At 38.8% G+C, this 16,957-nt stretch overlaps 1 protein-coding gene across 2 annotated transcripts in view; it reads right to left on the reverse strand.

The window, feature by feature from the left end:
- The window catches only part of LOC108762547 (uncharacterized), a 38,331-nt gene that overhangs the window by 15,764 nt on the left and 5,610 nt on the right, over positions 1 to 16,957 (reverse strand). For both annotated transcript variants that reach the window (XM_018509597.1, XM_018509589.1), the window contains exons 2-5: positions 15,774 to 16,277; positions 10,040 to 10,201; positions 7,624 to 8,146; positions 3,598 to 6,231 (exon numbers count right to left, since the gene is read on the reverse strand). In XM_018509597.1, coding sequence (XP_018365099.1) covers positions 3,598 to 6,231; positions 7,624 to 8,146; positions 10,040 to 10,201; positions 15,774 to 16,017 — 3,563 coding nt within the window. In that variant the 5' untranslated portion in view covers positions 16,018 to 16,277. The remainder of the gene's footprint in view (positions 1 to 3,597; positions 6,232 to 7,623; positions 8,147 to 10,039; positions 10,202 to 15,773; positions 16,278 to 16,957) is intronic.

Consider the following 16,957-nt stretch of genomic DNA (forward strand, 5'->3'; position numbering starts at 1 on the left):
ATATATATATATATATATATGACAATGTAACAATGTCATTAAGAGTTACAGAATAAGGACCTTATTGTTGTTTTTAAATGTCAAATTAATATTTTTGAGGTTTATTTACAAGATATCGTGTACTTTCATCAACATTAATTGCTACACCAATTAGATTTGGCGCATCTCTCGAAAGTAAATTCCACAAATTCCACAAAATGGCGCCGTCAGGTTTAGCGGATTTAATCCGCGCGATACGCGGCCTTGCGATACGACGTAATAACTCTACGTCCCGACGACGATGGAACGCAGCTGTAATGGAAGCTGGAATGAGCGCGGGAGTTAGCTTAATTGCGGCTTCGTTAAAGAGTCGGCTAAATGGTAGCGTTTGTTGCGTTTTCAAGGCGGTGGAATAAATGGGGGAGGGGGCGAAAATAAGCAGACACAAAAAAAAACGAGACGAAGATAAGAGACGGAACTGGAGAACACTGCTAGTCTTTTTACGCGGCGATGAAGAAGGGAACAAAAAGTTCAAAGAGGACAGAAACCCCGTGATTAGAGTCCCGAACGTGACGTTGAACCCGTCTCGAACACGACTTCCGGACTCTCTCGAACCGGAATGGAATAAGATTAATACAAGGCGACTCTCTGACCGGCACTACACCTACACACGTGCAAGGTGTATATTTAACTGTGGCATGAGACGAAGGAGCGAGCCTCGAGTTTGCGTCGCACTAAATCGAGATGCCTAGGAATAGCGAAATATTTTTGCCTCATTTTCATTAAATATTCTAAAATACTCAATGATTAAGAAATAAAAAAAAAGCTAATTAAAAAACTAAACGAAATAAGACTGCAGCCTCTGATTCCATCTCTTTTTATCAAAATTACGAAGATTATTCGAAATAGCAATAGAAAAGAAATTTTAAAAAGCAATTAAAGAGTGACATATGACTCCTATCGATTTAATACCGCGACACACATGAAATATTATGAATGAAAAAAAAAGTGGATTGGCTATATAAATTGCCTCAATTATTCAGCCGCCGGATGCTGGTGAATTATGTTTTCTGGAGCTGGACGTCGCGTGAGATATTTTGCATACTCTTGCATAACTAACTCCAATTATATATCGCATCCTCGCCGAGGAAGTTTGACTCGCAGACTCCAGCTCCGCTTGCGAAAGCTCGAATAGCGGCGGCCTCCTAAATTACATCCCGCAGCTTGCGATGATGATTCATCGCCCCTAAACGCGAGCAAACGGGCGTGGGATATCGGCCGCGTTCTGTTTAACATCTCATCAAACAAACCGAGAAACGCTGCAGCCGCCGAAAATCCCTGGTATGCTGTAAATAAGATAATCCCTCACCGAAGTATATTACGAGAGCAAAGAAATAAATTCGGAGATGTGAGTCCGTTATGCAAGCTCATAAAAAAAAAATGTCATAAATTGGAGATAATTACATGCAACCTCTGTACAAACAATTAATAAACATTAGTAAGTTAATGTTGTTGATTTGTTCAACATTTGAAGCTGGCAGATTTTAACAGGATGGAAAGAACTACAAATCGGAGATTAAATGAGTTTATCAATTATATTCAATTATTTGTAAAAGGAAATTTACTAACGAAAAATATAATAATAAAAAAAATTTGAGAAAATTATCATGACTTAAACAAATTAAATCGTTTGAAAACATTCTATAGAAACAATCTAATAGAACGAACAACATATTTTGCGTGCAAATCAGAGAAACTAATTTAACATTCTGACGAAAAGCTGTTTCGCGCAGAAAATAGAAGCCGCTCTCCTCTTTCTTCTCGATGAAACTTTTTCGGCGCAGCACGAATCGAAACGAAAGACGCTACTTCGGCGAAATCTAATGCGATAAAGCAAATGTTTGTTAAAAGCAAAGGAGGGAAGAGGGATCAGATACGTAGTTCTCAGAACAGCGATGTTGATTGGCGGCGAACATGCGCAGGCCAATAAAAATACTCACGGCTACACCGGAGAGAAGAAATTACAAATGATCTCTATCGATAAAAATTATGGGTTACCACCCACAAAGATCTCTTGGTTATTTGTAAATTAAATAAACTATTTTAATTTTACATTTCCTTGTTTTCCATGTAAAAGAAAATGCAAACAACGCGTAAAGTTAAAGAAAATGCATATAGGCCAATAAAAATATTTACTGAGAAATCAGAATTCTAATTAATGCGACCAAATTCTTTTTCCACTGCACTATTTAAACAATAATTTATTAAAATTTAATACATTTTTCTCTCAATGTACGAAGAGAAGAAATGATCTTTATAAATTACCTTTATTAATCAAAATTATACCTACAACCTACAGAGATCTTTTGGTTGTAAATTAATGAAACTGTTTTAATTTTAGATTTTCTTGTTTTTTATATACAAAAAATGCAATCAATGCGTAAAGCAAGAGGGAGATGCGCCGAAAGCACGAGACACGGAAGGCAAGAAATATGAAATAAAAGCTGCAGGCAGACGGGAAAGAGGGGTCGTGTTATAAAATGCAATTAGGTCGCATTACGCGAGAATGACGTGGCGAGATGCGGGGTGAGAGTGAAATTTAATTAAGAGAACCGAACTGGTTTCCGTCGTCGCTGCTGCACGGAACCGGGCCAGTGCACTAATTACGGAGAGGCAACAGAAATGACGCGGGAGTCATCGGTGTTGTCGGGTAGTAAAGTCTTATACGAGAATGAAGTTACATCGATTGAAGTGTAAACATCTGAAGTCTGATTAGATCGTGCGAACATACATAGTCCTCGAGAGAGGAGGAAACCAACGTGTCGACGAGCGATTGCGACAGACGAATGGTGGCGGTGTGGGATGAGATGAAAGTGGAATTAAACAAAACTGTGAATGAAGCGGTTTGCTAACACTAGTGTGGGATGACAGTGGAAACGACGGGATCAAATAAAATTGCGTTAAGATACATAAAAGAGATTATTTCGAATGTCCCCGATGTATCAAGGTAGTTTTCTCGCCGACAAATCAACAAATTGCGAATTTGTGATAAAAATACAAGATAATACAATGCTATCGACTGAAGATAGCTTAAGGATGATAATAATAAATGCGATCAATATTACATGAAACACGATTAAAATAATTTTTTCTATATAAATACTGAACTTCAATCAGAAATCAACGTGCGACGTACGTTCGAAAAAATTAATTACACATCATTATATCACAAGTATTACGACCTGTAATTAAGAACATCGTATATCGTATAAAAACGCATCATCGATAATCAAACAGATATATAAAAAACAACACGTAAATTGTTGGAGTATACATTGCGCAATATATTCACACTGCGCAACCAACAACTTGTTGCTCCCGAATATCCTAGCTCGAGACACGACAAAGTAGTGGTATTCTACATCAAGAATATATTAACTAATTTATTGAAAAATAGAATAAGCAATTTAACGAGACACTGCAGCTTTCAATTATTCGGAAATTTTATCAACATACGTCATAATTATTCTTAGGGAACATTTCTTAATCTTCCATAATATTAGCTCAACAAAGATTTAACATCTCCACAAACATATTCCATTTGATTTTACGACTTACCTGACACTAGAAGCGCTTCTCTGAATGTCCACATTGTTCCTCCTGGCGGCCTCCTCGAGAGTAACGACCTCCTGGCGTCTTCTCTCCTCCTCAGGCGGATGCAACGGTATGATAATATAGTCCGGCTCCTTCTTCTTGGCAATGGACGGCTGTTGTTCCTCCTGCGTTCTCGCCGTCGGTTCGACACCCTTTTTATGCGTCTCCGAACGTGGTACTTTTGTTCGACCGCTGAACCTCAGTCTGGAGAATCTCTGCAGAAAGCCGCCCAAGCCGCCCTTCTTTCTTTCCTCGCTCTTCATGGCGGCGGAGGACGAGGATGTCGGTAGAGAGGTTGAAGAAACCGCGTAGATCTTCGCGGGTTCCCTCTTCGGGGCAACAAACGATGACCGTTTCGCGTCCTGTTTGTTGATGCTCGCCGCGCGTTGCTGCTCGTCGCCCTGACGTTTGTCGCGATCACCACCGCGATGATTCGTATCAACTGCCGCCACGGCCACCGCGAGCTTCCCACTACTACGTTCACCGAGTGAACCCGCATCACCGGGTGGGGACTCGGAGCCAACACCGCGGACACTGTGTCCCTCCTCCTCTACCTCCTTCTTTTCTACCGCCTCCATCCCGTCCCTCTTTTCTTCCTCCATCTCCACTTCTTTCTTCGTCGTCGCTTGCTTCTCGATCACGACCCTCCACAAACGTTCGCCGGCGCCTCGATCGCTCGAACCAGGACTATGGGAACGATCTTCGTGATCTCGATTCGACGATGCGTTCTCCGAGTTCACTTTCAACTCTTGAACTTTGCTCTCGTCCGCCTGAGGAAGCTGTGTCACTCGTTCCGGATAAAACTCACTGATGAAACTCTTCTTTATATCTTCAGTCTCATCTTCTCTTCGTTTGTTGGATAATTCTTCATCGATGTAAGAGGACACCGTCGAAGAATTTTCAAGAACACTTTTCAACTGAGTTGGCTTCTCCAATTCAATCTTCTCGCGCAAAACGACCCTAGTTTCCAAGCAGGATGCTCCTATAGGTTTAGTTTCCAAGCAGGGATAATCTACCTCGTCATCTAGCAGCCGTGGATTCAGCACGCTAGCATCGCCACAAGCCAAAAATGGATCCGAGTTTTTTTTTATCTGACCGAAGAACGAGTCATTCTGCGGCTCGTTCAGCTTAGAGTCTTCGCTGATGTTCGTGTCAGAGCCCATTTGGCGTATCACGTCGGAGACATTTAGCCTTGAGGACCGTCCAGATGCAGCTTCCTCTAATTCGTCGCACGCGTCCATTCGTTGGAACGCCGTTTTTGAGCTCTTCGACGCCTTGATGTAGTCGCATTGTAGCGCCAATTCGTAGCTGGCATTGTTCAACATCCGTCTCTTCCCAGGAGAGCTAGCTCCATCGCAATTTTCATCATTATCTTTGAATTTCCATTGAAAATTTTTCTCATCCATCTCAAGTTGTTGCGCCAGCTCGTAACTAGCGTTGTTCTTCACTCTTCGACTTTTCACTCGACCGGACGGTGTTCGCTGAATTGTCTCCATTGCCAAAATGGCGGCGTTCGTCACTCCGGAAGCGGCCGCCTCCTCTACCTCGCGCTTAAATTGCTTGATGGCTTCGTCGAGGTCGTTCTCTGTCACCATCGCCATATCCAGCACACAGTTGGCGCGATCTTGAGTCTTCACAGTCGATGTCTTCGCTTGTTTGTTGCGCGTCTGCTGCACCTCGCAACGATCGCTCGTGTATTCGACCTTTGTTCGTTCTTCGTTTTCCTTCTCGAGATCCTCCATATTGTCATCCATGAGTGCGCCTTGGGCCGGTTGCGTCCTGACTGAACTGGTTAAGGCAACCTTCGTTCCCACTTGCGTTTCATCGTCCTCTTTTAGGATCATATCTTCTCGTGAGTTCTTCAGAGTCTCAGCCTCGTCACAAGGCGAGGTTTCCGCCATTTCTTGACCGTTCATCTCGTCGTCGCACATAGCGGCGACGCCGCAGAGATTTAGATCCACCGGCACGCTGGCTACCCGTGTGTAGTTCTCAAAGAGAGAAGACGTCGACACGTAAGAGGTCGTCCTCGAGGTGCGAAGACGAGACGGTAAAGTGCAGCTTAGACCGCTGCGTGCTGACTCTTCAACACCGTCGAGTAGACTGGGCGCGCTCTGCGATTTGTCCGTGAATCTAAAATTAAAACGCTCCTCGTCGCTCCACCCTTGGTGTTGCTGTTGGCGGCGACGACGGTGGTGGTGGTGATGATGATCGTGTTGATCGTACTGCTGCTGTTGGTACTGCTGCTGCTGCTGCTGCTGCTGCTGCGGATGCTGATGATGATGATGATGGTGGTGGTGATGGTGATGATGCTCCGCACCGCTGCCGGCTATATTTAACCTAGCCGTCTTTTGGCCGGACTTAAGCTCCAAAAGTGCGTCTTTCTTCGTCTCCACGCCAATCTCCCGCAGGTCGATCGTGTTTCGATAGTCCAAGGACGTCGCATACTTGCCGGATTCACCGTACAACAGCCGATCCTCGAAACCGGTCGTCAACCGGGAATCCGCGTTCGTTCGACTTCGTTCGTACTCCTCGAAATCGTATTCGTCTTCTTCGTCGTCGTCTTCGTCTTCATATTCCTCGTCCTCGTGCCAGAAGTCTCTGTTTATAGATAGACATGGACGAAATATTGAAGAATCTATGTTATTTCTTTCTTTTTTTCTAATCAATACAGATGACGAAATACATTGGAATTTAATATAAACGTAATATAAATATTAATCGTTTATTAAAAATTTTACATTTATAATGTAAGTTCCTAAAAATTGAACCGCATTCTTAAAGGATGCGTATGCAAAATACCACGCACTTAAGAACCAAGCAAACAGCGGTGATCTGGCGATTTGGTAACGCGTTTGTGCTTCAAACGTTTATAATATCGGCAGTAAAGTCAAGGTGGTCTTCCTCAGGGTCGCGATTGCATTTAACTTGGCCGTAAAACGATCGTCACACGAAGGGGAATTCGGCATACGAGTGCCAAGAAAACTATGAAGCATTCAACACCCAACGCGAACGGTTGTTAAACGCATAAACGCACATACATTGTTTAACCCTTTTTTAGATTGGAAACAGAAAAAGCAATTGCATTTTCTGATTATTTAAGTTGTAAAAAAACAATTAATTGGATGTATATGTATATCATCTTCTATAGTTAACTCATTAAGAAAATCACATGTATTAACAGTATTGACTGTTTTAAATTAATTTTTAATATCTTGTTTAAAAGTTTAAAATTTAAATTATATTTTTCATAATAGATTAAAAAAAAATTTTTTTAATAAAAATAATATATTGTTAATAAGAAACATAGATAAAGAAACGTAGATAAAATATTTATTTTACGATTATTCACGATTATATAGAAATGCACTTACCGCCAGTCCTCGCAAACTAATTCGGGAAACAATGCATGATTACAATAGTCTTGTATCTTTATTCTAGCAACGCGTGTAAAAATAGGCGGGCGCGTGTTAAACGGCGAGTGCACGTATGCCAAGAATAACAAATAAAAGCCTTGGTAGCGTCTGTTGGAATTACAACGCGGGTGGACTGACTGTGTTACGTCTGAAATTATTGCACACACAGGGGAAATTTCTCAAGTAATGTAAAATATCCAAACTTGAAAACTCAATGAAAAATATGCAATATTCTATTATCCTTCTTTGAAACTACTGAAAATATACCTTCTACTGCGATAAATTACTGCAATATATTTTTTATGCTTTAAACAGAAATTTTTCTGATGGCTTAAATGTAAGATTTTTCATTTATCAGAAATATAACACACAAAATACATAACACAGCTAGTATAAAACCATCTGGACTAACGAGCATATTATTTAAATCAATATGACGACTTTATACTGAATGCTTATTGGGCCAGACAGTCTTATATTATACTATGTTATGGCATGCATTTTGCGAGTTACAGCCTTTAATCATCACCTTAATGCAAAAAAGCTTTGGACTTAATATGAAAAATGCGTGACCTACCTTGGCTGGTTATTTTTCCTAATATTCGATAAATCAGCACCCTTCTTCAGGTACAAAGGCGCGAAACCATTCGACATGGACGCTTGGCCGAAGCTGTCATCTTTCTGGCACGTGTCCAGACTTTCAAAGCTGCGATAGGGCCTGATTTTCGGGAAATGGTCCGCCAATGTGCTGGCAAAACCATTTGGTAGCAGCCTATCATAGTCCTGTTCCAAGCTATCCGGCGAATCGTTCTCCGGATGAGAGGTGTTCGACCGATTGGAATATTCCAGGGAATCGAAGCTATAGCTAGAAGGTGACAGCGTGGCGCAGGTCCTCTCCAAGGACTCGAATTGCAACAGCGAGCTTGATCTGGAGGAAGCTGTGGACCTGGAGGACCTCGGCGACGCCGGATACTCGTCATAGACCACTTGCTGTTGCTGATGATGATGGTGGTGATGATGATCGGTGCCATGGTCGCGACGGCGTCGCTTTTTCGGTACCACTGAATTGCACTCGCTACCGCTACCATCCAGCCGCTCGTCTTCCGAGAATAAGATGCGATGAAAATGACGCTGATGATAACGGGAGACATGCAAGGACTCGAGAGAATAGAAGCGAGACAAATAAGCAAGCGCATGGCCTAAATCTACTTTACTTGGAATTCAGATCTCGCATGTTACTTTTAATTCAATGAATCTCGTTAGGGTAGATAGACGTGGAATTCGATGCTTGACGATCCACTTCGTAAAATCGAGTCACGGAAGTGATCCAATCTAATGATCGTTATTTTCGCCCCATACACATACATGCATATATACCTACACACGTAGGCATGTCCGTCAGGAAGCCATGGTTCATTCAACCGGAAGCAGCGCTTACGGCATTACGCGCTGATCACCATCGGTTGGCAACCGAGTCGTAATTGTCGCGTGCGACGCGAATCGTGTCGATTATCGTCGATCTAGGTGTAACGTTCAAGGTGCGGTTACATCATCTTGTGGTAATTGGTATACATGAGGAGAATCGTTACTCGTTAAAATTCCGCAATAAATCTTATGGAAAATCAAAATGTACGTTTCGACAGAAGTTAATTACATATTATGTAAATTTGTTCTTAATTAGAATAATAAAGATACAAATTATTTTGATTTTTACACTTTTTTCTAGATATTACTTTAAAGCTTTTATATTTCCTTAATTTTATATCAAATGATTTTTATTATATTAATTTATAAATAAATGTCAGTATGTTTAATTCAATTGTGTTTCAAAAATTTTAATTACGTTATGTCATTGCGGGTAAGAGCCGTTTAATTAAATAATCTAGTAATACTAATTGTAAGTCAATATTGAAACGTCAGTTCGTGTTCACAGTTTGACCTTTAGAACTCTTCGATTAAGGAACACATAAATTAGATAATATCCTGTACACAGCATGTTATTTCGATCGAGCAATACGTACATTTCTCGGCAAACAGTACTGGAAGGAATATTGCATCGGCAGCAAAAGGTCGCGCGTGCTGAGAAATAATACCACTGGTTATATTTGTCATTTCATCGAATTCCAACAGTCTCAAGAAGGATAGAAAGAATAAAAAAGTGTTAGCAAAATTTCGTTCGATGGAATTAAGTATTTTGATATCATCGAGCTATTTAGAATTTATTTGCCCATTCTATTGATTTCAAGTGCCTTTTGTAAACATTTGGTACTTTCAAACACGAAATATCAGCTGTAATAAGAGAACATACATGCCCCTACATACTGCAACCACGTAACACTGCGTGTTACAATGGCTGCGTACTCAAAGGCGTGTTCAAGAGCACGTGGGTGCGATAATATCGACTTGTAATTCATGAGTCTCTTATTTAAGTTAGATTTAAATTAGAAATTAAATTACGTTAACGATAACTTAAGATTAGGAAAATTTAAAATAACATCAATTTTACATAAAAAAAAGTAAAAATGATAATAAAATTCTCGAATTAAATTTCATAATTTTTTTAGTTCGAAAAATTCGTATTATAGTCTCTTGACTGTATAGATTTCTATTTATACTAATAATACATATTAACTTACGATTTATGCGATTTATATTAATGTAGACTTTTCGAAAAAGCAAGAAATAAGGACGAAAAGATATTTTGTTCGGGTAATCGACCTCCTCAATTTCGATGGCGTAAGCGCGAGCAATCGCATGTTCGACGAGTAATTCCCGGTTCCCTAATGAATCTGAAGATTAGGGTGCTGAGAGGAAAGAGAAAGTAGAACAATCGCGCGTAAACAATGCCTAATTCCCGCGATCTTCGCCCCGAGCGACAAACGGGATTTCACAAACACATAGTCTCTTCGACGTACAACTCCGTTGTGTATAATATCGATCAAATGATAGCGATTATATTACTTGTATATCGTGTTAAAAGTAGGAGTTCTTACCTGCCGATCTCTGCTTCGTTTTGATATGAATCACGCTCTCAGTCTCTGAATCGGATCCCAGCCAATACGTCGTTATGCTGCGATCGGAGTCGCTTTGGAGATCGTCGGATGTCTCCTCCAGAATCGTCTCGAGAAAATCGATTTGTTGCACTAGCATCGTATCTGTAAAATAAAGTGTTCACATTAATGTAATGAGCTTGTTAAAAACAAAACTCGTTAAACCTGTGCTATGTAAAAATAAAATAGAAAGACTGAAGAGTTTAATGTAATAAAAAAAAATAAAACTAATTTAAATAAACTGTATTGCCATTTATTGTACTATATAAAAGTAAAAAAGACTTTAAAAAGAGTTTAATATAATGAAAAATTAATTTAGATAATCTGATTTAGATAATTTCTATTAATTGTAACAAAATTTATTGCATCTTGTTTTATAAGTATATATAACTCCTTATACGTAATTAAAGTTAATTAGAAGCTCTGTATTTCCTATATTTTATCAATTAAACTGTACACGGATTATAGGTTTGAGTTAAACGCATTTTCCACGTGTATGTCGTTCTTTCACGTTGATCAACTTCAACGAAGCGTAAAAATGTAAACTCGTTATTTGTGCCTCGTCATTTCATCGTTGAAAGTGCAGCTGCTGCTTGTTCGCAGAAGCGCATAAGCGAAATTCTTAACGAAAGGTCATGACTCATTTCTTATCAACGAGTGAAACCATTACGTTGGAAGATAACGTAACTGGAAGGTCGTCCACCTCTCGAGCTTTCGTCGATCAAAGCCGGCTCGACACATTTCGGGGCTGTATGTGCATTGCTTTCCGAGAACTGTCGTCGTTTCTTGATACGAATCAGCACGCGAAGTCCATTTTTTTCTTTTAAAATTTCAATATACCACATCCTTTTCATAATTTATATAATTTCTAGTCTAATACGATTAAATTTAATGAACGAAATATCATTAAAAAGTATTTAGAGATATCAATTGTCAGAATATTCGATTAATTATCGACATATCTAATCGAAAATCAATTAAATTTCTGTTAAATTTCTTTCAGCTCCAGAGTGGAACGTGTCCAATGATAGCAAAATAAAAATTACTACAAACATTATGGCGATGGATTTAATAATTATCGAATAGCTATCTTAAACGAAAAGCGATGTACTTCGAATGTAGGAACGTAAAGTACGTTCCTGCCTTCGTCATCGTGCGATGAATAATGGCGTGAACAGTTAGACGCAGCTGGGAACGGGACATTGCATAGTTGCACGGATAGAATACATTCGGTACACTCTAGCTGCAAGCGATTGCTTGCTCTCTCATGGAAAAGTCAAACGCTATCTTACCCTTTCATCTTACTGAAATAGTTGCGTAACATTACGCATAAGCGGTTATAACATTTGCATTGTACGCTTCCTCGCGCTCGCATCACGCGATACTGCAATTAAAGAGGAAGATCGTATCCGAATTAGATATATATGTATTTCCGGTCCGTATCTTAACTGATCGATTTCTGCCCTGAAAGAGCAATTTTGCTGAAGAATCTAAATATTTAGCTAGATTCAGATCTGAAAATAATTTTGTTGAATCATCAAAATAATTTGGCAGGAATCTTAAACATGATGAGCAATGCTGCAAAATATTTTGATATTCTGGTAACCAATTTTATCGTCTTACGTATAATTATTTCGACAGTCCAGTAAAATTATTTTTCAGATCTGTATCTAGCTAAATTTTTAGATTCTTCAGCAAATTTGTTCTTTTAGTGTGAAACAAGACGCGAGGAAGCACACGATTGCGAGTGAAAAACAAGGCGAAGCGAATAGTCGAATAGACGAGGGCCGAGGTCGAGGCTTTCCTGAGAGATCGTATTGTAATAGTCCACAAGTGGGCGATGATAATGCTATCAAATAAACTTTGCACATCTGCATCGAGCACGCTTGAATGCGATCCGACAGACTGGCAGTCAGCGTGAGAAATAATGAATGGCATGAGAAGAGTCAGAGTATACTCTTGAGTGAGAAAATGTCTTCGAAATATATCGTCACAGATCAAGCCGAGAGTTTTTTTTAGTATCCATATACTTTATTATACTTAATTATGTTATAACTAAGTTACGTTACGTTCTCGCACGCGCGCAGTCTTGATAAAAAAATATAAATGACCGAGAGGTACTCGAGAGATCAATGGAAAACATTAATCATCATAGTTCGCGCTTGGTTATGTGCGAATCAAAGATTTACGTACGGCTTGATCAGCACGCTCTGAATCACGGATCAACCAATTAATCCCAATAATTATAAAGCCAGTTTATTCAAGTGACGCAACAAGCGTCTGCATGTGGAAGCACCTGATTTCCGCCACACCTTGGATCGTCAGAACAGACACGCTCGGTGACTGATATTACATGCATGCGAGAAATTGCGTTCGCCTGCGTTAAGATAGGATTAATTTCGTCGAAGTGATTGATTTTAATTTAGGTTTATTATTCCTACCAACGCAGATCAGCTTTAATCTCAGTTAAACTTAATTTTTATCTTTTAATTCGAAAAATGAGAAAAAGATAAAAACTAAATTACCTTGAGATTAAAGTTCATCTACGTTGGTAAAAATGGGCCTTAGAGAAAAATTGAATTTATTTCAAATTAGTCTCATTAAATTTTTAAAGAAGAATGATGTCCCCGCGAATTTCATGTTCTGTTATCGATGCTGGGGAATTTTTTCCCATCGTGAACGTTAGATGGAATGGAATAAGATCACGCATATTGATTGTCATTAAGTGGACGTGTTTTTTTGAACTACAAGAGCTCATAGAGCGATTGCGAGAGCGGGTCGTCAGGCCGCTGAAACGCAATTTGTCTTGCACGAGTGCGGAGGCACGCACCAGTATGCAACATCATGGCGGAGCCACCTGTTGCAGTCGCCTGCCTGTTGCCGTTCCATGACTAACGGACGAGAATAAACCGATGTAGCTTACATAAAAATAATCAGCCGGACTAGCGTCTTTCAAGAGGCCTTCTAGCGGAATATAGCGATATTTATGATGCATGAGATCGAATAGGAAGATATCTCTCAGACTTACTTCTTCTTGGCACCAATATGTTTCAGGCTCTTGTCTTCGTTTTAATTATCAAGAGGCAGAACAATTCGCTAAGAAAATTCTTACGTAAGACGAAAAATTAAATTTGATATTAAAATTGAAAATACAAATCTGCAATTTCCGCATTCAGCGTAATGGAATATTCATTTTATCATTACGAATCATATTTTACGGTACAATAATTTTAAGTATATTTTACTTTCTATCTTATAATTAGATATAAAACTTTCTTTATTCCAAACCGGTCTTTCGAATGATAAATAAATTAATCAGAGCGGATAACTTTTCTCGTGCAGTTGTATACTCGACCGATCTCCTTGCTCACTCTCCATTTCTTACTTTATGTTTGTCAGTTTGTTGGCTTGCTAATCGAGTCATGTTAATGTGACAAGAAACTTAAGCTACCCTTCCCATGCTGTATCGATCGGTCATTGTTATTGTTGCCTGATCTAATTATAGAACATCCAAACCGATTACTCAAAATTCTCGAAACTCTTAATACCTTACTACAAGAATAACACCCTGGTTTATCGAACTCAGTCCGATTGCTTATAATTTTCATAAAAATGAACATATTGTAAACAATTTTTTCAATCAAAATGCCAAGCATTAAGAAACATGACGGTACTGGTAAATGTATGTGGCATTATTAATAACAAAAGTTATAAGCAATGGAAGAAACATTGGAAAAGCATCGGAAAAAAGCTGATTACATTGAAAACAAGTTACTCGATCCCTAATACATATTTCTTTGAATAGTACTAAACTTGTAGTAAATAAATGTTTATTCAATAAAAAAAAATGATAGTTAAATCAAATTAATATAATAGTTTTTGTGTTCATATAAATGTATGTTTAGTAAAATATTTACTTAGAACTATTAAAAAAATATTTATTAAAATTTTTATTTTTTTTTTCTATCGGGGACAATGTTTATTCAATAAAAAAAATGATAGTTAAATCAAATTAATAGTTTTTGTGTTCATATAAATGTATGTTTAGTAAATATTTACTTAGAACTATTAAAAAAATATTTATTAAAATTTTTATTTTTTTTTCTATCGGGGGGGGGGGCACATCAGAAAAGAAGGAAATTAATCTTCGTTATAAAAAAATTTCTTTCAAAAATCTAACGTTAGAAATGTGACTGAGAAAGCACGCGGTAAACTGGAGTCGTTGTTTATAAACACGTAAAAAATACGGAGATCATTACTGTCGATTATATTATTGAGACTGTTACTGTCGATTGGCTGTTTTCCGCTCGCGATTTCAAAACGATCGAACCTTGATCACGGGAATAACCGGTTGACATTGGTAGCGTGCTACGTTGGGAAGAAAATTTTTGCATCTCGCTTGCAATGACTTCTCGGAGTCTTCTCAGAACCGCCGCCGCCGCCTCGTCTACTACGCTCTAGATATTGACGACGGAGGCCGAATCATTACCACGATTTCCAGCGGCTAGAAAACAGCTTTGCATACAAATCGCCTGTTAATAGCATGCTGCTTTCTACTGAAACGTGGGTGAGAGGGACGCTGCAAAAAACCGTGATCGAGTTAAAATCGCACGCGTCCTCGGAACTTCCGTAAATGCACCGCTCATATGATCATGTTTATCATCAATCATGCTAATACTGACTTTAATTATATATGCATTAATACGATATACTGTTTAAAATACCGAATGACGTAATAAAGAGTTTTTAAGACTCTTTTTATGTATAACAAATTAGGATACTTGATTTATGTGTATAAAAATATATGATCTTACGTTTTATATAAATAATCATAAATTTTATTTGCTACGAGATGATTCAGATCTTTCGATATTGTATATAGATTTTTATATAAATTTTATAAGTATCGTAAAACATTTCCTTTCCCAAGCTATATACACGAACGTGATTTCGAATTGAAAGGATTAATCGCTTAGCGTGACAAGCCGCGAACGGCGACCTAGATCACTATAATCGCGCTTAGATTTGCGTCAAAGAGTGATCTAACAGTACTCCAAGCTGTTGTTCTACACCCGCTCTCAAATCGGAAATTCACACGAAACAGAGTCTTCCGCGTTCAAGATTTCCTAAGAGATTATTTCTATTCACCGAGGCAAGTAATTGCAAATTACAAATATAAATACAAACGTGATGGCGAGGCGTGATGAATACTTAAGAAACATTATATCTAAATAAATTATCTAAATATATGTTAATTAATACAAATAAAATTTAATGTTTCAAGTTCACACACATTCGTAACGTTGAAACGTATAATGACTAAAATGTCGGACAGTTCTACGTGTTAGGGTATATATTAAACGCGAGAGTACATTGAAAAAAATTTATTAAATCCCAATATATATATATTTTTTAATAGTACAAAGTAAATTTTTACTTACAGTAAGTAAATATTGAATAAATAAAAAAATAATTAAAAGAATGATTTCTGTATCAAATAAAAATATATTTACATTTAATAAATATTTATTTAGAACAATTCAAATAAATATTTATTTATTAAAATTGAGTATTTTCTTCAATATACATTAGATGTTAAGTACAAAGAGAGTGCGCAAGTATAAAAAAAGAACGGGAAAAGAGGGAAGAGAGAGTGGGAATGTTAACGTATACGAACCATTAGCCCGTAGATCCTCCAAGTGCGTCGGCTGGAACTGGGAGTGATGCTGCAGCTGGAAACCGTAGGCCGGAAGCCAGGGATTCGGTCCGTTCACCAGGTCCATGTCGACGGCGGACTCGACGCAGTCCAGGGTCAAGGCCGGATCTTCCTCCTCCTCATCCGTGACGGAGATGACCGCGGAGACGACGGCAACGTTCGTCGGCGCGAGTGTCGCCGTCGCGCTCGACTCGTTCCCGCTCATCGTCACACGACGATTCCTCGCCTCGTCGTCCACGATCGGCACCGACGATCGTTAACCGCTCCGACGAACTGTGAACCCCCTTCTTCCCGCCTCTCCTTCATATCCCTCCGCTACAAATGCAGCACCGGAAGCCGCGCCGCTTCTTTCCGACCGGGGGTATGGCAAACCGACTGACACCGTCAGATTCGGCACGATTTCGGCTTGATCCAGATACGGATGTCGAACCCTCTTCCCTTCAATCTTGCACGCACTGGGGACGACTGAAACGCAAACAGGAAGATTGGCTTAATCGAGAGATTAAGGCTATTTTTAGATTTTTCGGAAATATTGTGGGGGAACACGTTGCCCACGCCGTTTTATTTTATGATTCTTCGAGAAAGAATCTCATACTAATTATGTGGAAAATTGGGTTTACTTAGAACCCGATGAGTTAATTTTTACATATCTATAATACAGCTTATAATGTGACGAACAAAGGATATCTGTTCATGGCCGGACTCTAATGTAGAATCTGTCATAGACACGAAACTCAATAATGGATAATTTCTAAACTATGTACTCGTACATATAAAATGCTCTGCGAGCACAAGTTTTACATCTTTGACACATCATAGCTCAACAACTATATCCATTACCGAGTCTATTCTTTGTGTTTATAATACCTTTGTGTACACAAAAGTGCTTTCTCACGTTCATTTCTACCAATGTAGATTAACTATAATCTCGACTTTAACTTACTTTTTACCTTCTTCATTACATTTTAAGCTTCGTTATATTATAATCTCATTATAAGCCACACTTGAAAAATAATTCATCTCACCTAATTTTCTATATATAATCAGCGCAAGGTTCTTTGGAACAGATTCTTTCTTCGAAAACATTCTCGGAATTTTTGTATATCGCGATATTCTTGAATCAGTACAGTCGTTCAAGACTTCGT

The sequence above is a fragment of the Trachymyrmex cornetzi genome, unplaced genomic scaffold, assembly GCF_001594075.2.
Source record: "Trachymyrmex cornetzi isolate Tcor2-1 unplaced genomic scaffold, Tcor1.1 scaffold11, whole genome shotgun sequence".
Classification (NCBI taxonomy): domain Eukaryota; kingdom Metazoa; phylum Arthropoda; class Insecta; order Hymenoptera; family Formicidae; genus Trachymyrmex; species Trachymyrmex cornetzi.